Here is a 24,360-nt window from a genome sequence, read left to right as displayed (position 1 = left end):
AAGTGAAAGTAGACAATTGGCAGCTGTCGCACTTTCCCCTTCCAATACTGTAGCAGATCTAGATAGTCTACCCATTAATAATGAAACTGAAATATCAAAATTGACATCGTCCCCCGGCCTCAGTACAGAAAAACAGTTGAAAACATTTCCCATAATTAGATCTACCCCTGCAACTTTATTTTCCAAGCCAGACGAAACGCAACCAAAACGTGATAGTCGTTCTTTCAATTCTCAAGTATACGAATCCCGATACCCATGGCTATATCACAGTCAAACTAAACATGGATTTATGTGTAAATATTGCGAGATATTTGGATCCAGTAGTGACCCAAACATTTCCTATGTCACAACTGGTGCTGTATTAGAGGACTATCCCTCTAGGAGACTTGAAACTCACAATAATAGTGACAGAGACATGCCTCTGTAGATTAGTTACAGACATTGAAATAAACCATATATTTTTTTTTCCCCAAATATGTCTCTTTCGCGCTCTATTTTCCCCTTTTACCCAGCGTCCAGCGTCTTCCCCTTTTTCTAAAAAAAAACCTGCAAACATTTTATCTTATAAAGGGACTTTTTGCACAGTTTAGTAAAATGACAATTTTCAAAATAATTGTCATACATTCATAAAAGCATGTACACATTATGTCTATAATGTCCCATCTAAAAGGATTACAATTGGTGGGTATATGAAACATCACTGTGTACTTGTTAACAAAACCCAACCTTGTCATATAACTTGTGTGAAGCTTCTTCATGAAATAATTCTTTCTACATCTTATTTAAGAAATGCTGTAGCAAGTTGTTCAGAGTTATGGTGATAGGTTAGTTTACAGATTAAAGTCAAAGACAACACATTTCACGTGTCAACCCTTGTTGTTATCCCCCGCCATCGGCAGAGGGATAATGCTTTGGCATTGTCCGTATTTCCGTCCGTCAGTCCGTAGCAATATCTTGGAAGTGCTTTGGTGGATTTCATTGAAACTTGGTATGAGTATATATATGGATAAGAGGATGGATGATGCACGCCAAATGGCATTGTACACCATCTTTTAATAACAGAGTTATGGCCCTTTGTATATTGAAAAAAATGCTTTTTAATATAAGCTTAGAGCTTTATCTCCATTAACACATGAGCCAGAGTCATGAAACTTGCCAAAGCTGTTCTCAATCATCTGGGGGTGTTTCACATTCAACACCCATAATCCTAGAGGGTAAAGACTGCAGGGGTTTCACTGGCCCCAAAAAAGTTCTCCCCACTTTTTCGCGGCTTGAAAAATGTTGGTTATTCCAATCTTATTAATATTAAGACAACACAGATAACCAAAATAATATAATAATGTTAACATCAATGTATTATACAGGATGCTGCATAAATGTTTCAAAATTAATTATTTAAACATAGAATCACACCAATGTACATCATTTGAAAGGGAAAAAGAAATATAAAACATCAGAAAATAAAGCATTTCACTTCAAATTGTTACAAAGTTATATTCGGTCATTTGGACATGATATACATTAGCTTCTGTTGTTAAAACGTTTTCTGTAAGTGGTGGATGATTTCCAGGTTCAATTAAATGAATGTTTTTCAGGCCTATTTCCTGACAGAAAGTCCGAGATAATTACCACCATCCATTCTAGTTGCCTGAAATAACATAACACATATTTTTACAAACTATCAACAACAAACCAACACATAAATGTCCCTATCTTTAAATGTCCAAATTTTAACATATCCGAAATATAGTACATAAAGTGAATCATATACTTTTATTTCAGAAATTATTGGTATCTTAATCAAATTATATCCTTCCCAGAACATTATAATAATGAAACTATTAAACAGAAATGCTCACAAATACCTGTTGAAAGTTTTTATTAGCTCCACTGGCCAAAGGCCAGCGGGGCTTATGTCATGGTCCTGTGTCCGTCGTGTGTGCGTGCGTGCGTCCATGCGTGCGTTAACTTTTTCTTTAAACATCTTCTTCTCCTAAACTACTGGTCCAAATCTGATGAAATTTCTCAGGAATGTTCCTGTGGTGAACCTCTTTCAAATTTGTTCAAATTATGCCCCTGGGGTCAAATTTGACCCTGCCCCAGGGATTCAAAAAATTGAAAATTTGCTTATATAAGGCCTATTTTGTGCAAACTTTAAAAATCTTCTTGTCCATAACCATTGGGCCTAGGGCTACCAAATTTTGTATGTAGTGACATCTTATAGTCCTATATCAAGTTTGTTCAAATTATGCCCCTAGGGTCAAATTTGACCCTGCCCCGGGGGGTCAAAAAATTGAACATTTGCTTATATAAGGCCTATTTTGTGAAAACTTTAAAAATCTTCTTGTCCATAACCATTGGGCCAAGGGCTACCAAATTTGGTATGTAGTGACATCTTATAGTCCTCTACCAAGTTTGTTCAAATTATGCCCCTGGGGTCAAATTTGCCCCTGCCCCGGGAGTAAAAAAATTGAAAATTTGCTTATGTAAGGCCTTTTTTGTGAAAACTTTAAAAATCTTCTTGTCCATAACCATTGGGCCTAGGGCTACCAAATTTGGTATGTAGTGACATCTAATAGTCCTCTACCAAGTTTGTTCAAATTATGCCCCTGGGGTCAAATTTGACCCTGCCCTGGGGGGTCTAAAAATTAAAAATTTGCTTATATAAGGCCTATTTTGTGCAAACTTTAAAAATCTTCTTGTCCATAACCGTATGACATAGGGCTACCAAATTTGGTATGTAATAAATGACATCTTATAGTCCTCTATCAAGTTTGTTCAAATTAAGCCCCTGGGATCAAATTTGACCGTTCCCCAGGGGTCACAAAATTGAACATATGCTTATATCGGGCCCATTTTGTGCAAACTATAAAAATCTTCTTGTCCATAACCATTGGGCCTATTTCTACCAAATTCTGTAGGTAGTGACATCTAATAGTTCTTTACTTAGTTTGTTCAAATTATACCCCTAGGAACAAATTTGACCTTGCCCCAGGGGTCACAAAAATGAACATATGCTTAAATAAGGCCTTTTTTGTGCAAACTTTAAAAATCTTCTTGTTCTTAATTATAGAGCCTAGGGCTACTAAATTTGGTATGTAGTGATATCTTATAGTCCTCTACCAAATTTGTTCAAATTATTCCCCTGGGCTCAAATTTGACCCGGCCCCGGGGGTCACAAAACTGAACATATGACATTTACCAGTGGAGATTACTGCGGCTGTTTGGCTGTGACCAACAACAACATCAACATCTTGTAAACATGATATAAAACCCTGTCATTTAGTGCCATTTTAGGTCAGATGGTGACTGCTTACAAAGGCATTGAAGTAAGAACATGTGTTTTGAATGTTTTTCTTATAAACTGAAAAAAGTCGGGTTTTATTTAAATATGTCCAAAGTGACCATATATCCGGATGAAAATATTTTGGATGACATGTTAATTTCATGTCTTTTTTGCAGTGTTAAAACCAGTTTAATAATATATTATTGATTTTAAAAACACAGCTTCCATGAACATAATTATTTCAAGGAAAGTCAATATATGATACTGCACGGTAAACTCAAACTTTGTATCGAAGAGAAGGTGTTGAAATTAATGAAGTGCAATGTTCTTAACTATCGTATATGCTGCTTTTTAATAACTAATGATTCATTGTTCCATTTGTGAATCGTGACTAATCATGAATTGTTGAAATGATTGTCAATTGCTCAACAATCCATATATATTTCTGACCATTTTATAATTTTCTTAATATTAGTTATGAAGTGATCTTAGAAGTCCAATGTATTACTTAATTAAATACATTTATAAATATAAAGAAATAATCTTTAGATTATCATAATATTCTCAGGCTTGTTGGTCTTAGGGATGTGTGGGTTGATGAGCAATTTCTCCTTTTATCACAATTATTTCTACCCTACCTGATCATTTCCTTCATATTCCATTTTAATTCAAATTACGTCTGCAACCTCTTTCAAATTGGGAAAGTCCATAATGTGTTGTTTGGTAAAGGGTTAAGGAATTTTGATTCCTATGGGTCTTGTGAATCTGTTTCAAATCAAATGCGTAGATTTGATCTTCAGCATCTAAAAATATGTGAAATAGAAAGAACGACAATATCTTTTAGAGAGATAAATGTACCTACGTTATAAGCAAAGGACCTGTGCAACAATTTCCGGGCTTTTTTGTCTGTTTAGTTAACACGGTAGTAACTTTTTCCATATATAAAAATGCTCATCCTTCCAACTTTAAGCGCCCAGTGGGACGAGGGATAGAAAGAGAAAGTCACATGCTTGAGTGCATTTCAACCCATGCGCATTACACGTTTTTTTCGCAAAGAAAAAACAGTGGAGCAATGCAGGGCCATCATGGCCCTCTTGTTTGTTTTTGTGGAGAAATTAAATGCTTTTGCCAGCCCCATTGTTTTGATTTAAAAAATAGCAGCCCTAATAATCATTATAATTATTGATCGTCGTGACAGTTTGTCACCGTGTTACTTAATTTATTGCTGTATATCATAAAGGAGCCGTTAATCCTATAATAAGCCCCATAAAACTTGACAATAGCAGTAAACACACCGTTTGTTACACTTACATGCTTCAGTGATTGCAATTTGCACTCTGCACTGTAGGTCGCTTACATCGTCATAAATCAATATTTACAACTGACAGACGTTGGGCGCTAATGCTCAGTTGTGTGCTTTTGATTTGCAGTACATTTTTGGATAGGATTTTTCTGATTTTTTTTAATTCGCCACTTTAAAAAAATGTGAGCCACTTAAAAAACTTTAGCGCCATTGGCTCCAATGACGATCGACAGCGAAACCCCTGAAAGTCAAGGTCACACATTGAGGTCAAAGGTCACAAATTTGATGAATTATTCATTATTTAGTCATTCCTTTACTATGCATCAAGGGATTCTATAATAACTGTCCACAAATGTTCTCTATTATCTAGCTGAGTGTCAAATATAAGATCCAGGTTGCTAGGGTCATGGTCAAAGTCACACACAAAGGTCAAAATCACACATTTTGATTAAATATGTCTTATTTGGTAAGGATGGAGATACTAAAATGGATTCTCAAAATGTCCTGATGTAATTGTTCTCAATTATCAGACACAACCCTTCACTTATACCTTTTCTTTTAGTTCTACACCCATCCATAAACAAAATTTATTTGGAAGGGGATATTAATTTAACAAATTTGCTTGTGTTTACATGTGTATCCCCCAGTGAGTCACGTGTTACCCCTCGTTGTGTTTACCTGTGTATCCCCCAGGTGTTACCCCTTGTTGTATTTACCTGTGTATCCCCAGGTGAGCGTGTACGAGTGTTTGTCAGATGGCAAGATCAAGTTGCTGCAGGCCTACGCTGACCCATGTGTATCCTTTCATGCACAGACCAAATATGTTTGAACTGATGTGTCAATAGATTTATACATTATTATATATTTCTGTATAAATTATGTAGCGTTTTAAAATATGTGAGGATTATCATTTATGCATAACATATAACAGTTTGTTTTTCTCATGATTCAGCTGCTGCCATATCAATTAACAGCAGATGAAAGCAATTTACATTTAATATTTAACAGTTGATGAGGATGATAATTCAATGATAGCTTTTTACAGAGGATGGGACTCATAAGTCCTCTATACCATTTTGCAGTTGGTGGTGCTGATTATTCACCCATAAACGTAAACAGTATAAGCCTTTATCATTCACCCAGTGTTTAAAAGTAGATAGCATTGAACAACACTAACAAAAAGCAACAAGGGCAAGTGCTGTCTTTTTCCTTGACCTCTCTAAGCCTGATGAGAACTACTACTGCGGTGCATGGACGTTTGATGATGAAAGTGGCCAGTCTCTGATCGCGGCAGCTGGACTCCGGGGCATCATTCGGATCATCAGTCCCGTCACCCAAACCTGTGTAAAGGTACAGGTATTCATTGAGTATCATTAACAAACTGGGCTTAATGCAGTCCACACAGGCTAATCAGGGATGACACTGTCAGCTTTTATGGAATTGTTTGTTGGAAGGAATTCTCTTCTAACAGAAAATCCAGCATCGGTGGAAATGTCACCCCTGACAAGTCTGTGTGGACTGCAAAAATATTTATTACCGCGAAATAGCATAGTTATAAGACTCCAGTAATATATATGAGACTATCGGTATTGAATGCAAATTTTCATCAAAATGTCAAACTTAATTTCAATACTGTGAAACCTTTATATATCATCAGGCATTAATTTTCGTATATTTCGTCAGTCGACCGATTGACAAATTCAAGATCCTTACGAACAATTATGTCCCATATTTGAACAAATTAAGACTGAATTACCAAAGGCATGAGGCACTAAAATCCAAAGTAATCCACGCATACATACTCAGTCTGTTACGTAATCAATATAAATCTGGTTTTGACACAAAAGGGTGTAGATTACACAGTGTACTTAACTGACACATGACATTGCTCTAAAACGCGAAAGCAGTACAGCTGTATCGACTGCTTTGACTTCGTTTAGGTAGAATTGTAATGATAAGCGCTAATTGTTAACAACTTTATTATATTACCCATTGTGTGTATTGTGTTTTTCAGTGTTGTTGCAGAAGATTATACAGCCTCCACGCACCGGATTAGATCCAGATCAAAGACAATAAACAAAATTAAAAGATGGTGATGTATATACTTACCGTATACATTCTCCGCATTGATTACAAATAAATACAGAACATTTTGATTTGTGTTTGGTTGTTTGCGTTTAACTACAATACAGGTGTAAAAATAGCTTGTGCTTCGTTTTATGGGCTATCGATCTTATTAATCATTGACATCTTTTACAAGTTTTACGATACATGTTTCAAATAATTGTTACTTGTAGCAATTGAAAACGTAACAGGTAAAGAGAAATTAGCAATCATAACGATTAGTTCCATCCAAACGTAGGGAAATTGTTTTCAAAAATTCACTTTTATTTTTGCGCTATTTCCAGGAAATCCTCGGAAAGCACGTGTTTTGAATGACTGAGTATGACGCAATAAAACATTTCTTTGTATCCTATTGCATTCAATCTAATTTAAACTCACTCATCCATTGGTTGTTACAATTAAATCTGAACTTTGCCCTATGAAACCGCTGTCCCATAATGCACTGTTAATTTTTCACTTCCGAAAATTATTGTACTTAAAGTGATCAAATATTTACGATTCAAAACTCTTGAAACTTTATTGAAAACTGACCAAACAGTTTGCTAACACTAATTTTAACCAATAATCTTCGCACCTTCTCTAATTTGCGCCGATAAAGGTAAGATTGTTATTAGTTTGGCCATGATAATGAATGAATAGGACCAATTTGGCAACTGGCTTCACTGTTTATAACCCGGGTTTCAAACACTCGTTAACGGTTATTGGGTCCCACTAATCCGCTTACTGATCACCTGATAACAAAAGACTAGTATATTGACATGTGACAAACAGGCCCCACCTTCTGAAAGTGACTCTCAAGTGTCCTACCTCTTTCCCCACCACGATTTTTCGTAACCGCGATATATTTCGGACAAACAAATCGGAGATTGACTGAAGCATTTTTATTTCAAAATCAGGAATTGGTGAATATAAGTCATTTTTTATAAAAATGACGAAATTTTGTGCTGACAAAAATAAAGGATTTCACAGTATATGTATTTTTCATCACTGCCATAAATCTTCCATTCATATCTGGAAATATTTCAAACAATTGTCTGATTTTGCAGATAACTTTTTTTTCTCCTCTATTCTTTTAAACGCTACTTATAGGTTCCAACTGTTCATTTTTAATGGACTATGTGCTGAATGCGTTACTGGCCTTTAGCTTCATCAACTCTTAAAAATTGTCCTCAGCTCAACATTTATTTCTTAGGATTTGTAGCTCACCTGATTGCTCAGCTGAGCTTTTGTGACCGGTCTTTGTCCGTCGTCCGTCCGTCCGTTAACATTTGTTCGTAAACACTCTAGAGGCCACATTTATTGTCCGATCTTCATGAAACTTGGTCAGAAGCTTCGTCCCAATGAAATCTCGGTTGAGTTCGAAACAGGGTCATGCCAGGTAAAAAACTAGGTCACTAGGTCAAAAAAAAAGAAAAAACTTGTAAACACTGTAGAAGTCACATTTCATGCCCAATCTTCATGTAACTTTTTCAAAATGTTTGTCTTAATGATATGTTGGTTGAGTTCATAAGTGGTTCCGGTCCGTTGAAAAACATGGCCGCCAGTGGGCGGGGCAGCTTTCCTTATTTGGCTATAGAGAAACCTTGTAAACACTCTGGTAGTCACAATTTTTGCCCAATCATCATGAAAGTTGGTCAAAACATTGGTTTTATTGATTTCTCGGACGAGTTCGAAAATGGTCCAGATAGGTGAAAAAACATGGCCGCCAGTGGGCGGGGCATTTTTCTTTATATGTATATAGTGAAACATGTCAACACTCTAGAAGTCACATTTTTGGCCCAATTTTCATGAAAATTTGTCAGAACTTTTGTTTCCTAGATACATGAGTTAAGTTTGAAAATGGTTCCCGTCCGTTGAAAAACATGGTTGCCAGGGGGACAGGGCAGTTTGCCTTATATTTATATAGTAAAAAGGCTTGTAAACAATCATGAATTAAGGTCATGTAACATGCGAGACAACTCTTCTAAATATTGCATTTAAGTTTACAGTAGTTACTCCCCTTTGATTATTAATGTTTTCATAATAATACAGTGTAGTTTTGTGTATCATTTTTGTGTTAATTGTTATTCGAGGTTGGATGTTTTTATGCCCCCTTTCGAAAAAATGCTCATAACTTTTATGTCCCTTGAGATATAACCTTCATATTTGGTATGCATGTGTATATGGACAAGGCCTTTCTATACGCTCAAATTTTTTTACCCCTGTGACCTTGACCTTGAACTGAGGGTCTGCGTTTTGGTTTCGAAATCTGCGTTTAGGTTTCGAAAAATGCTCATTACTTCTATGTCCCTTGAGATATAACCTTCATATTTGATATGCATGTGTATATGGACAAGGCCTTTCCATACGCACTTAATTGTTTACCCCTGTGACCTTGACCTTTAACTTAGGGTCCGCATTTAGGTTTCGAAATCTGCGTTTAGGTTTCGAAAAATGCTCATAACTTCTATGTCCCTTGAGATATAACCTTCATATTTGGTATGCATGTGTATATGGACAAGGCCTTTCCATACGCACACAATTATTTTACCCCTATGACCTTGACCTTGAACTTGGGGTCCGCGTTTATGTTTCGAAATCTGTGTTTAGGTTTCGAAAAATGCTCATAACTTCTATGTCCCTTGAGATATAACCTTCATATATGGTATGCATGTGTATATGGACAAGGCCTTTCCATACGCACACATTTTTTTACCCCTGTGGCCTTGACCTTGAAGTTAGGGTCCACGTTTAGGTTTCGAAATCTGCGTTTAGGTTTCAAAAAATGCTCATAAATTCTATGTCCCTTGAGATATAACCTTCATATTTGGTATGCATGTGTATATGGACAAGGCCTTTCCATACGCACACAATTTTGTACCCCTGTGACCTTGACCTTGAACTTAGGGTCCGTGTTTAGGTTTCAAAATCTGTGTTTAGGTTTCAAAAAATGCTCATAACTTCTATGTCCCTTGAGATATAACCTTCATATTTGGTATGCATGTGTAAATGGACAAGGCCTTTCCATATGCACACATTTTTTTACCCCTGTGACCTTTACCTTGAAGTTAGGGTCCGCGTTTAGGTTTCGAAATCTGCATTTAGGTTTCGAAAAATGCTCATAACTTCTATGTCTCTTGAGATATAACCTTCATATTTGGTATGCATGTTTATATGGACAAGGCCTTTCCATACAAAAAAAATTTGACCCCTGTGACCTTGAACTTGGGGTCCGCGTTTAGGTTTTGAAATCTGCGTTTAGGTTTCGAAAAATGCTATAACTTCTATCAAAGCATTTATAGGGGGAATTTGTCATCCTATGGTGACAGCTCTTGTTTTTAGCTCACCTGATTGCTCAGGTGAACTTCTGTGACCGGTCTTTGTCCGTCGTCCGTCGGTCTGTCATCCGTCCGTCCACATTTGTTCGTAAACACTCTAGAGGCCACATTTATTGTCCGATCTTCATGAAACTTGGTCAGACGATTTGTCCCAATGATATCTCGATCGAGTTTGAAACTGGGTCATGCTTGGTCAAAAAATAAGTCACTAGGTAAAAAAAAGCTTGTAAACACTGTAGAAGTCACAATTAATGCCCAATCTTCATGTTACTTTGTCTAAATGTCTGTTTTAATGATACACTTCAACACCGTTATTTCGAAGTCGTCGGGACCGTTAAAAAAACTTCGGATTAACGATAATTCGAAATAAACATCTGACAGAAGACTTCTTTGATTCTTTAAAAATAAAACGTTGTGGAATTCGCATGGTTCGGTTACACGCTCACTTAAAAACGTAAACTAGTCAGATAGCAATATATTTCTACTCGTAACAAACGGGGGAATAAAACTATTCTTTTTCTTGTTTTTATTTTTCTCTAATTACAGAACATATGAAATAAAACGAATAGCACAAATTATCAGACATACATACATATGCATACATTTTCGGAAATGAATTCACTTTTTTTTTTAAATAATACGCGATGCCTCTCTGAACACCGGCGTTCGCGCAGACGACAAAGGTGTTATTATCGGCTTTTGACGCGCCACGACAAAGGTGTGAAATTACGCTCAGTATTTTGCAGTTTTGACTTCGGATTAAAGATAGTGATAATTAGGTGCGAATTGTAGTGTTGGGACCGACAGAATCACTTCGAATTAACGATTTCTTCGGTTTAACGAAGTTCGGATTAACAATGAAATTTTACATTAAACAAACAAGAATCAAAATCGGGACCAGAAAAATACTTCGAAATAACGGTGACTTCGGATTATCGGTGTTCGAAATAACGGTGTTGAAGTGTTTGTTGGTTGAGTTCAATAGTGGTTCTGGTCCGTTGAAAAACATGGCCGCCAGTGGGCGGGGCAGTTTTCCTTATATGGCTATAGAGAAACCTTGTAAATACTCTTGAAGTCACAATTTTGGCCCAATCATCATGAAAGTTAATCAAAACATTGGTTTTATTGATATCTCGGACGAGTTTGAAAATGGTCCAGATCGGTGAAAAAACATGGCCGCCAGTGGGCGGGGCATTTTTCTCCATATGTATAGAGTGAAAACATGTCAACACTCTAGAAGTCACATTTTTTGCCCAATTTTCATGAAATTTGGTCAGAACATTTGTTTCCTTGATACGAGAGTTGAGTTGGAAAATGGTTCCTGTCAGTTGAATAACATGGCTGCTGGGGGGGGGGGGCAGTTTTCTTATATTTATATAGTAAAAAAAAGCTTGTGAACACTCTAGAAGTCACATTTTTTGCCCAATCATCATGAAACTTGGTGAAAAGATTGGTTTTATATATATCTCAGATGAGTTTACAATTGGTCCCGATGGGTCAATACACATTGCTGCCAGGGCGGTGGGGCAGTTTTCCTTATGTGACTATATAGAGAGAAACCGTGTGATCGAACACTATAGAAGTCACATATTTTGCCTAATCATCGTTAAACTTAGTCAATACATTGGTTTTATTGATTTCTTGGACAAGTTGGAAAATGGCTCAGATCGGTGAAACACACTTTTTAGCTCACCTGATTGCTCAGGTGAGGTTTTAGGATTGGTCCTTGTCCGCTGTCCGTCCGCCTGCTTTTGGTTTGTAAACACTCTAGCATTCACATTTCTCAAGCATTCTTTATCAAAGTTGCTGAAAGATCTCAGTCAAGTTTGATGATGAGCAAAATCACATAATTAATGCCATAATTATTGCCCTTAGATTGTCCAAATTTTCATTATATTATACAAAATCCTTGTAAGCAAAGTTTGATGTTTGGTAAGAGGGGTCAACTTAAAATATAGGTCACCATTTCAAATTTGACAAAAACAAAAACACTCCCTACGCCAGAGTTTTGCTTCAATAATGATGAAACTTGACCAGGATGTTTGTCTGGTCAATATCTAGGTCAAGTTTGACATTAGGTAAAGATTGAATAAACCGACTCCTCTCAGGTGAGCGAACTAGGGCCATCTTGGCCCTCTTGTTATGATATGCTTATGGCTTGCAGATTTCAAAACTCAAATTGATTATGTCACTTATTAACTCTTATTAACAATGACTGTGTTTGCAACATGCCTTAAAGTGTTTCTTTGGAAATATAAACAGCTTAAACATAACAAAATTATTAACTATGTATTAAGGCTATTGGCTTGTGCCTCTAACATAAAACTTTTAATGCAAAAGGTTGATTTTACCAAGATTTGTTTACTCTGCATTTTTTTTATTTATGCGTATTTCAATGTTTTTCATGTTATTTTATTCAAAAATTTATCTTATCTGGTCTTTGCACAATCTGTTTAGATGACATTACATTAAAAAAACACTATCATTTTGTTGTATTTTTTGAAAAAAAAAGAAATATATGTATAAGGCATTGTCAATGTAAGATGTTTTCACCAACATACTGTTTCCAAGTGATTTTTTACACAATTATTTACCTTTCCACAATATACACTTATGTAACAATTTTTAACAAAATAGTATTTTGCTCAAAACAATTTTTTTTTCAAACAAACAAACAAGAACAACATACTTATGAATTTGCAAAAAAAAAATTCAAGTTTTGAAATAATTATTGCATACATTCGATATTTGACTGGGCTGAATCTACAGGAATTAAAGTTAATCCTGGTTATAGGTTACAGCCCATTCTGCTTCTTGTATCTTTTAATATGGTGTTTCATAACCAATTGCATTGATTTGTTTCCAGCATTAAATTTGTCACTGTGCTGCTGTCAATTTAATAAAGGTTAGGTATCAATGCATTCTATTGTTGGTATAGTATATTACACTTGTTTCCTAACCAAGTTTTCAGCATTTCATCGGCCACGGTGCTGCTGTCAATGAGTTGAAGGTTAGGTTACAGTCCACTCAGTTAGTGGTATATTGTGTTGTTGTGTAACCAAGTGTTGATATGTTTTCAGCATTTCGTTGGCCACGGTGCAGCTGTCAATGAGTTGAAGGTCCATCCTAATGACCACAACATGCTGCTGTCCGTCTCCAGGGGTACGTGGAGTGTGAATGAGCCTTGGTCGGGGAAAACAGGGCTTAATGAATGAGTGCCTAAAGTGTCGACAACTCGTCTCAGATAAGCCTGTGCATTATGACACTTACCATCTAGACTGGTTTTTCTTTAAGAATGAGACTTCCTAAGAAAAAATAAATCCACTAAGATTGAAAATGTTGTCCCTGTTTAGCCTGTTTTGCCTGTACAGGCCTATCTGGTAGGCGTTAAGCCTGCTTTCCAAGATCAAGGCTCAAGTTATGATCAAACAGGCCATCTACCTCAGTTGGTAGAGCGCAGGACTATAAACTTAATGTTTGATTTTCAGTCCATGTGCATAACTTGTATTGGTCATGTAATTTTTGTATCGCCATTCACTCCTTACCTTTGATTCAAGACATGCACATGGATTTTTTGCAGATATCTGCAATTGTCACTTTTCGAGTAAAAACAACCCGTGATATGAAAATACCTTGATATACAAATATGGATTCATTTGTATTATGAAGAAAACGTTCTTTTACCTTTGGGTTTGTAAATGGTTGTGAAAATGATTTCTATGGGAAGTTATCCAAATCCAATTTTATAGTACTTGTAGTATAGTGCAGTGAAGAGTCAAGCGAATTCTGTTATTTAAAAAAGTTTCTTAAAGTTTCTATTAGTTAGGATATTTTTTGTTTAATGATACTTTTCCATAGATACTATTGTTAAGATTGTGGTATGTGGAGAAAAGGTAACTATTTTGAAAAAATAAACTCTCTATCTCAGGAATCGGATTTACTTTGTTTAATGGACCCACTTTTTACATACAGATGGTTTGTAGTAGAAGAAATGCTGTTTACTAGGGCTTTAACAGTATTTCGGGAAATTGCTTGGCCTTCTATTTTTGGGAATCATCGACAAAACTGAGAAAGGGGAAAAATTCACAAAGTAATTTTGAATTTTTGGGAAAATTGCATTGTTTTAAAAAATCTTTGGGGAAGAGGTCTTTTTCTTAAGGGAATGGGCTTTTATAAGGACACTGCTTAAGAAGGAAAAAAAGCCCTGTATTAAGTAAGAAAAGCACTAGCAATAAAATGTCCACTAACATCAGTTGAATATTCATTGCAGACAACACAATGAGACTGTGGAACATCAAGATGTCCTACTGCGTGGTGATATTCGGTGGAGTGGACGGTCACAGAGATGAAGTACTCAGTGCTGTAAGTGTGCTATTGACTATTGATGTGCATCAGTTTGTGTGAACTGGTCATTCAACTAGTTAGGACCTGTTCAATACTTTGGCACATTCCAACAGTTAGCCACTCATACCCAAAATAGTTCAAGTCCACAGGACATCCGGTTCTGTTGACTTCGTTAATATGCAGGCTCATACCACGGAAACATCAAATCAACGATTCAGACAATGATAATTGGAAAAATGAAATGGAATATGAAAATAAACAACAACTCTGAAAAATGAATACAGTGTACATGTAATTACAAATCACAACACTTGCACACAGTATTGTAACAAAAAATATTTAAATTTACAAAATAGATTGAAACAATACAATTTCTCAATGGAAAGTGATAGAAATGTATACTGTTATGCAGCTACTACAAAAACAAATGTTTCCAGTAAATGATATTTAAGTGTGATAGTGACTTATGAATGATTAATATTTACACAAAACACACATTTCCAGTAAATGACAGGGCCCTCAATCTGTCAAATCCATGGCCGAAATTCGGCCGCATTCCCCCCTGAAAAGTTTTTTTTTTTTTTCCCTTTTTGGGGGAAAAATTCCCCCTTTGTCAAAAATACTAACTTATGAAATAAGCAATGAATAAAGTGCAAACATGTACAAATGTAATAATTAGATAGTAAGTAAAAAATCCCCCAAAAAGGGAAACGAATGCGAAAATTCCCCACTGCTATGGGTAGCGACCCGCTTCCCCTAAAATGAATTGAGGGCCCTGAATGATATTTAAGTGTGATAGTGACTTACGAATGATTAATATTTACACAAAACACACATTAATAGTGGTTAGGAGTCAATTAAGTACCTTAAAACAATGGAAGACATGTTGGATATATTTTATATAATGCTACATACTCAGTTTTCAAGCACAAGGCAATTATCAGAAATCAGAATTAAAATACAAAGGTCAACAAATGGGCCAAAAATATCATATAAATAAATGAAACGGCTTTAATTTGATCTGAAAGAAACCTACAATTCCCAGATTACAAAGATCTTAGATGCAAAATGGGTTTTCGTTATAACAGAAAAGGACTGTGGACATAAATTTTCTTCCATAGGAGTTGTTGGACGAGCATGAGCAATAACAAATCATGAATGTAAGCAAAAATATGATGCCTATTGTTCTGCTTGTATTTCTTTTTAGCTTGCTTTTTCTTTTCAGGTGTAAATTCTATAAAATAAATCAACTTTTCTGCTTGAATTATTTCCCAGACATTGGGATCGGCAACATGGCATTTTCAATCACACCTTTCGCTTAAACGTCAGTTACGTCCGACAATCTAGCTTTTTTGAGAATGTCTGGTATAGGAACACTCAAACAGTTTGGAACAGTCTATTAGTTTGGAACAGTCCAACAGAGTGTTAATGTATTCAAATGGACAATTTGTTTAGAAAAGAAAATATTTAAAAAAAACTGCAAAGTAACGTTACAAAATATAACAAAATGTCATCATTACATGCATTTACTTCATCAATTGGTTACGACACTCTACTACGATTGCAAGTTTGATATTGGTATACAATGAGTAATTATATAGTAACTTATTAGTATACTGTACATTTCATAATAAATAATTGTTAAAATCACCCTAATATTTTGTCAAAGTATTAAATAACCCCAGCTACTGTTTGAGGCTTTAGTGAAAATTAAATCCTCTCACACTTATGTAAATCATATGCCTACTTTAAAACTGAATGAAATCACTGACATCCTTTCAAATAATGTGTATTTCGAAAGAAATTTAAATTAACCCTTAAAGCGCTGGAGCCGAATTTTAAAGGCCTTTGCAAACAGTTTGGATCCAGATGAGACGCCACAGACTGCTATTCTGATAGTATTCTTTGAAAAAATTCGAAGAAAATGCTAATTTTAGAAATTCAGCAGACGACATTTTAGCAGAAGACAAATTACCCAGCATGCAAAGGGTTAAAGCAGAATCCTGCTTTTTGATGCAAGCATTTTGCAATTTTGTCACTTTTGACTCCTCCATATTTTCTGACTGCTTCAAATTTCAAGCACAGGGTCATTTGACTCCTGATTTTCAAAAGCTATTGAAATCCCTGTTTATATGCAAGTCATCTAGGTTTTGTTTGCTGTTATAAACTGGGGAGTGCGGCTGATTACTTATTTATGCCAAGTATGGGGTCATTGTTAGGGGAAAACAGCCTAGGGCAGCATATCACTACTGGTTTTGCTCGTCTTCAAGTCTCTTTTGTTGTCTGCAGGATTTCAACATTGATGGCAGGAAGCTGATCTCGTGCGGCATGGACCACTCTCTGAGGATGTGGCGCGTGGATACAGATGTCATACAGCAGGCTATCAGGGACTCCTACACATACAATGCCATCAAAGAGAAAGCGTAAGCTATGTTTGTACATTCACTAAAAATAAACTTTTCTAACCTGTACTTTTAGAAGTTGCATTTGATCAACACTGCTGTTAAATTTCATGCCCTAAATTTTATGAAGACTCTTAGCTCAAATATTTATGCCCCCCTTCGAAGAAGAGGGGGTATATTGTTTTGCTGATGTCGGTCCGTCGGTCGGTCAGTCCGTCCGTCCACCAGATGGTTTCCGGATGATAACTCAAGAACACTTAGGCCTAGGATCATGAAACTTCAAAGGTACATTGATCATGACTGGCAGATGACCCCTATTGATTTTCAGGTCACTAGGTCAAAGGTTAAGGTCACAGTGACTCGAAATAGTAAAATGGTTTCCGAATGATAACTCAAGAACACTTAGGCCTAGGATCATGAAACTTCATACGTAGATTGATCATGACTGGCAGATGACCCCTATTGATTTTCAGGTCACTAGGTCAAAGGTCAAGGTCACAGTGACTCAAAAAAGTAAAATGGTTTCCGGATGATAACTCAAGAATGCTTACGCCTAGGATCATGAAACTTCATAGGTACATTGATAATGACTGGCAGATGACCCCTATTGATTTTCAGGTCACTAGGTCAAAGGTCAAGGTCACAATGACTCGAAATAGTAAAATGGTTTCCGGATGATAACTCAAAAATGCTTACGCCTAGGATCATGAAACTTCATAGGTTCATTGATCATGACTGGCAGATGACCCCTATTAATTTTCAGGTCACTAGGTCAAAGGTCAAGATCACAGTGACTCAAACAGTAAAATGGTTTCCTGATGAAAACTAAAGAATAATTAGGCCTAGGATCATGACACTTCATAGGTACATTGATCATCACTGGCAGATGACCCCTATTGATTTTCAGGTTACTAGGTCAAAGGTCAAGGTCACAGTGACAAAAACCGTATTCACACAATGGCTGCCACTACAACTGACAGCCCATATGGGGGACATGCATGTTTTACAAACAGCCCTTGTTTTCATTGTATCATCCTCAAATATTGTGACAATGTTTATAGGCATAACATCTAGTCCTGGTTTGATGACCATCCAGATCAGAATAACTCCAGTTTGGATTGGGATGGGTTTTGTATTAACTTAACTTAAACTAGCTTGGGATATCATATGGAGCTAGGCTGGTTAAAGTCACTGTGATTAAAAATATATATATATAAACTGTTTCTGCTCTGTACCTCGAGTTATATTGAGGTTTTGCACAATTAAATTTTGTGTGTTCGTACAAGGCTTTTTTTTCCTTCTTCAGCAAGGGCCTTACATAGGCCCCTTCCCCTAAGAGAATATCTTTAAAATGATTCAATTTTGTGCAAATTTCAAGCTTATTTTGGGAAATTTCCTCACCTTTTTCAGTGTTGTGGATAATGTTTCCCCCAAAATGGAAGGCCCTTCCCCAAATCAAGAAAAAAGGCTCTGAATTAGCTTACATGTAGAGCTAGCTTGGCATTGTATATGGGCCAGTTGGATGTAGGTCAAGGTATCTCTTGTGTATTGAAATAGAAAAATTGAATCAGATAAAAATAACTTTAGTTTGGATGGAGTTATTGCCTTGACATATTAATATGTTAAATATTGGAGCCCAGGGTTCATAGAATTGAACTGTTTCTTGTAGTCTCCATTATTTTCAGTGTGATCATTAATACAGTACATCAATATTTCCTTCACAGATCAATTAAGTATTTTATGACAAGTTTACACTCTTGTTACTGCTTATTTTTATGCCCCAAAGGAGGGCATTTTTTATGCCCAAGAAGGAGGGCATATAGTGATCGCACTGTCCGTCACACTTTGCGTTTAGGTTTTGAAAAATGCTCATAACTTCTATGTCTCTTCAGATGTTACCTTCATATTTGGTATGCATGTGTATATGGACAAGGCCTTTTCATACGCACACAAATTTGGACCCCTTTGACCTTCACCTTGAACTTTGGGTCCGCGTTTAGGTTTCGAAATGGGCGTTTAGGTTTCGAAAAATGCTTCTATCAAAGCGATTATAGGGGGCATATGTCATCCTATGGAGACAGCTCTTGTTAGTCACAAAAATCTGTTGCAAAATAGCCAAATACTCATATATGTAGCTGTTGATTTGAACCATATCATGATGCTTCTGTTTCAGGCCATTTCCAACATACGGTGAGAACTTTCCAGACTTCTCTACACGAGATATCCACAGGAACTATGTAGACTGTGTAAGATGGCTGGGGGATTTTGTTCTGTCCAAGGTATAGTAGCATTATTTTGTGCTGTCCAAGGTATATTAGCATTATTTGAGCGGCTTTCTGTGAAAAATGTACTTAATGCGTGAGCATTAAGTCTTGTCCCAGATTAGCCTGTGCACTTTCTCCGCCTATAGAATTGTTTTGTTTAAAAGAAATCTCTTCTTAAAAAAAAAATCAAGTTTAGCCAGAAAGTCTCTTTCCTGATTAGCTTGTGCAGATGGCACAGGCTAATCTGAGACAACATTTTATGCTCATGCATTATGCCCAGTTTGCTCAAAATGCCTTTCATTTTATGTACAGAGTAACTCATTTATCGGACAGTTTGAATTTAAGCTTAAAATTTAAAATTCAATACAGTAGATTCCACTTAATTGAATATCGGATAATCGAATAATTCGGTTAATTGAATAGAAATTGAAAACACCAAACCATTTGCATTTCTTCCCGTTGAAAAAACTCCACATATTCTGATAGCAAATATGGCGTATTTTGGTTAATTGAATAGCCAATTTTCTTTTGCACACTATAATCCACACTATAATCCAGCAAAGAATGTCACAAATCTCCAAGGATACGCATGGTAATGACGATTTTAACAGACACGCTCAATCGACTGCCTTTGTTTTCATTTCACACCATGCATGTATGCAGAGTCTGTCAAGCGTCACGTGACTAACAGGTGTAGTAAGCAAGCAAGTACAATGCAAACACTGGAGTCTCCGGTATGAAGTCAGTTGCAAAATTTTGAATGCAAACTGACGAGTAACACACTTCAACAGTTTGTTGTCGCTTAGAAACAATTAAAGAGTGTGTTGCTGTTTAGAAACAAACTGTTGACGTGTCTTGCTCGACAGTTTGCAATAGTTGATGGAATGTTACACTATATTCTCAGTTCTTGTTTATAAACCTACACAACTGCGTCACAGTAAATCATATCTAAACATGATGTCAAACAATAAAAAACGCGCACATTTGTCAAAACATCGCAGTCTGAACACTGCTGATCATGCTTTCACAATAACCAAAATTAAATCCAGTATTGACCAGATTTTCCGGTAAATCAGTACACAGTACATTATCTGTTTCAATACTAAACTACCTGAAAGAGCGTCACGTCAAAGATACAGCATTCTCCTCCCTACAAAGTTTTCCTTTGACAGTGTATATACACCCACGCTAATTTTTGCGCGCTTTTTGCCAGGACAATACATGAGCAATAGATGTTGCTAGCGTAAGTGTTGGGTAAGCAATAAAATGAAAATGGGAAAAATCATTACACGCACCGTATGGCGTGACATTGTACATTGCTGCATAGTTTTCGCTAGCTTTTTGTTGGGGGCAAAGGAAATACATGTGGACGTTTTATTTAAAGCTAGAAAGTGTGTTTTGGATTACAAAATTTGTATTCTCATATGGGCATTCAACAAAACATTTATATAATATTTATAATTAATTCAATATTTAATTCCAATATTAACTTTTTTTAAACGCTTTATGTGGCGAAACGATGTTTTGATTATGCATGAAAAGCACAATTTCCAGGAGGATTACACCTGTTTAGTGATAACATTGGAAATATAACGGACTCCGTATAATTGAATACTCCGGATAATTGAATATTCGGACGTGACAAATGGGCTATTCAATTAAGCTAAATCTACTGTACTACAAACATGTGCGTAATGGAGGTCTAAAAGACTGTTTTCCATTGTTTAATTGTTTAACCCTTTCCCGCTCAGGGGCAAAGTAAAAATGGCTATGTGCAAACAGCATAAAACCAGAAGGGTTCAGGTTTTATGCTTTTTGTTGCTCATCAGTATCTAAGGGTTGAAACTGAAACCTTTAAAACTTGGATCTAGTAAGAAAAATATATATTTAACTTTCTAAGGGACTACAAATGTATCAAAATAAGTTTCTAAGTGGTTAAGGGATAAGTAACATGCCTCGTCCTGTTAAGACTACACATTGCACGTAACACCTGTGCTTTGACTTATAAGGTCAATGTTATACTTAGTTTTATGCCCTCAGAGCGAGGCATAAAGTAATCACATTACATGTCTGTCCGCCAGTCGATCGGCTACGTGTGTTTACCGGTTACTCAAGAACTATTGCTTAGATTGGAATGTGTATTTCTAAGTTTATGAGGTCATTTCTGAGCCAGAGGCTACATTGTGTGTGGCCCCGAAGTGTGCCCCAGCACTTGTACCTAATTAATTTACTAGACTCACGAAAGGTAGGACGAATTTTGAATTATAGCTGCAATTTTCAGCTATTTCGTGGAAACTGAATAAAAATTCAACTTTGGTGTGGTTTTGTGTTGTGGGGGAAGCTGGAGTACTCAAGGGAAACCCCCACTTGTCCTGTATGGTGAACACAGACCAAACTCACATGCTGCCGGGAATGGGACTTGAACCCAGATCACCTAGGTGAGAAGGGAGTGTACCAACCACTGCATTAGCTGGACAGCCAATTTGGACTGCATATTCAAAGCATACCAAGAAATGCATTAAATGGATTAAAATGAAACTCCATAATTATAATGATAACATCTTTGAGTGGAAAGGCAGTGTAAAAGTATCTTAACTCTTTCTTCAGTAGTTCAGGGTTATAAAAAAAAAACAATTTAAGTTTGATAGAGTGTTTAGTGGAGAAAGGCTGTTGGTCAATAGGTTTTTCTGTTTGTTAGTCAGTTTGAATAAAATGTTTGAGGAGCAAACTACTTCCACATTTTTCAAGCGCTTGAATTTAAACTTGAAATTTGTCATAACCATTAAGAGTAAATGTCCAAGACAAAATTTTTACGCCCATTGATCTTCACCTTCCTGAGTTCTGTGCACGTAAATTTAGATATTTTTTATGACAGAAGCAAATACTGTTCTAAGTTTGTGAAGTAAACTACCTCCACGCTTCTCTTGTGATTGAATTGAAACTTGACACATGATGAGGTGAAAAAGAGCCTGACATTAATAACATCTGCAGTGCTACATAGATTCCCGAGTTATGTGACCCTGAACATGGCTGCTATGCCTGTGAATGTGACAAAGTTGTGCCGGGTCAATTTATGTACAATTGTGAAAAAGCTCTAGTTTCTTTTGGTCAAAGCTGAAAACTTGAGACTTAAGCATATTTTTAATCAAGGGATGTGACTTACGAGCTGGGCTCTGGGAATAGGGGGCCTAATGCGTTTCCAATATTAGCCTGCGCAGTGGCCACAGGCTGATCAGGTATGACATGGCTATTATGGAGAAAAAAAAAAAGTAAGTTTCTTCTTAACACAAATCCAGTCTACAAAGGCTTCTCTTAGACTACACTTTATTATGCACATGCATTAAGCCCCCTTTTGCCAGAGTGCAGTTTATTAACATTCAACACAATTTCCTTCCCCCTTACAGTCGTGTGAGAACTGCATCATCCTGTGGAAGGCAGGGAGCCTGGAGGAGAGGTCGTGGCGTGTGAAGGAAGGGAGGGTGAGCATGCTACATCGCTTTGACTACAGGGACTGTGACATCTGGTACATGCGCTTCTCACTTGACGCTCAACAAAAGGTTGGTAGTTTGAGTTTTGTCCATTTAGGTACAGTTGGCTTGATGTGGTGTTCACATTTGCAGTATGCTGTTATGTGTCCAAGATTTTCTGGACTGTAATTATGTCATCAAGAGTGTCATTTTTTCATGGATCCGAGGATTAGATTCAACAATGGGCAATTTCTGTCAATCATGTTAATTCCTAAAAAAAAAGTGGGCTAAGTTGGTGAGACCGATTATGTGATGTATTTCATAAGCGGCTTATAAATCCAATCTTAAAACCCCTACCCAAACTTGGTCAGAAGTTTTATCTAGATGATCTGAAGGCCAAGTTCGATCAAAAACTAGGTCACAGGACACTTAGTACGTTTTACACATTGAGCATGGTGTCCGCTCTCTAATTCAAGTAGTTTTTATCAAATCTTCACCAAAATTGGTCAGAAGTTGTATCTTGATAATGTCTAGGGCAAGTTTGAATATGGGTCATGCCGGGTCAAAAACAAGGTCACGGGGTCACTTAGTGCTTTTTAAACATTACAATGTTGTCCGCTCTCTAATTAGTCCCCTACTGGTTTCACCGGAGGGGACTTATGGTTTGCACTCCGTCTGTCTGTCAGTCTGTCTGTCTGTCAGTCAGTCAGTCAGTCAGTCAGTCAGTCAGTCAGTCAGTCCGTCACACTTTTCTGGATCCTGCGATAACTTTAAAAGTTCTTAATCTTTTTTCATGAAACTTGGAACATGGATAGATGTCAATATGGGCATTATGCACGTCATTTCATTTTGTTCCTACGTCAAAAATTTTGGTTGCTATGGCAACAAATATATAAAAAATATTCTGAAAATGGTGGAATTTCTGACAATGGTGGAGCCGGTAGGGGACTTATATTGCTTGACAATAGTCTTGTTCAAGTAGTTTTCATCCAATCTTCACCAAACTTGGTCAGAAGTTGTATCTAGATGATATCTAGGTCAAGTTTGAATATGGGTCAAAACTAGGTCACGGGGTATCTTAGTGCGTTTTAAACCTCACCATGTTGTCCGCTCTCTAATTCAAGTAGTTTTCATCCAATCCTCACCAAACTTAGTCACAAGTTTTATCTAAATGATCTCTAGGACAAGTTTAACATGGGCCATTCCAGGCCTAAAACTAGGTCACGGGATCACTTAGTGCTTTTTTTAACATTCAGCATGGTGTCCGCTCTCTAATTCAAGTACTTTACATCCGATCTTCACCAAACTTGGTCAGAAGTTTTATGGAGATGATCTTAAGGCCAAGTTAGAACATGGGTCTTTCTGGGTCAAAAACTAGTTCAAGGGGTCACTTAGTGCGTTTTAAAAATTGAGCATGGTGTCCGCTGTTTTTTGTGAAGACGACATGCAAAATATTATGTGTCAATGAGGCATGTGGGGGTATTCGTCACGTCTGTGACAAAGCTTTAGTTTGATTTGTCTTCCAATATCCATTTCAAAAATATCACTAACCACAAACTGCTGAGTAATTTGCGTTACTTGAACACTTAAAAAGTGCTTACCATATTACGAAAGTAATTTGTTTACCAGCATAGATCACAGTAGTCGTGAAACAAAAAGCGAAGGTTATCTAATTCACTGCTCAACTGCATTGTTAGTACCGCAGTCTTCGAATTAGCCTATAAGCCCGAAGCCCGAGTCGATTCTTGGGCCGGTCGGTCGATCCTAAATGCTTATAAAATAGCCCGACCGGTCGATTAAATATTTGAGCGTAAAATTGTAAACAAACTGAAAACTGAAACTACTATCATATC

General features: G+C 36.6%; 1 protein-coding gene across 1 annotated transcript in view; it reads left to right on the top strand.

Moving 5' to 3' along the window:
- Positions 1-24,360, top strand: part of LOC127851526 (polycomb protein EED-like) — a 58,446-nt gene that overhangs the window by 6,625 nt on the left and 27,461 nt on the right. Inside the window, exons 4-10 of the mRNA XM_052385351.1 lie at positions 5,320-5,385; positions 5,814-5,939; positions 13,111-13,192; positions 14,301-14,392; positions 16,664-16,797; positions 18,950-19,055; positions 22,445-22,597. Of these exons, the coding sequence (XP_052241311.1) occupies positions 5,320-5,385; positions 5,814-5,939; positions 13,111-13,192; positions 14,301-14,392; positions 16,664-16,797; positions 18,950-19,055; positions 22,445-22,597 (759 nt within the window). The remainder of the gene's footprint in view (positions 1-5,319; positions 5,386-5,813; positions 5,940-13,110; positions 13,193-14,300; positions 14,393-16,663; positions 16,798-18,949; positions 19,056-22,444; positions 22,598-24,360) is intronic.

This window comes from Dreissena polymorpha, chromosome 11 (assembly GCF_020536995.1).
Source record: "Dreissena polymorpha isolate Duluth1 chromosome 11, UMN_Dpol_1.0, whole genome shotgun sequence".
NCBI lineage: Eukaryota > Metazoa > Mollusca > Bivalvia > Myida > Dreissenidae > Dreissena > Dreissena polymorpha.
This window is presented reverse-complemented; position numbering and strand designations above follow the sequence as displayed.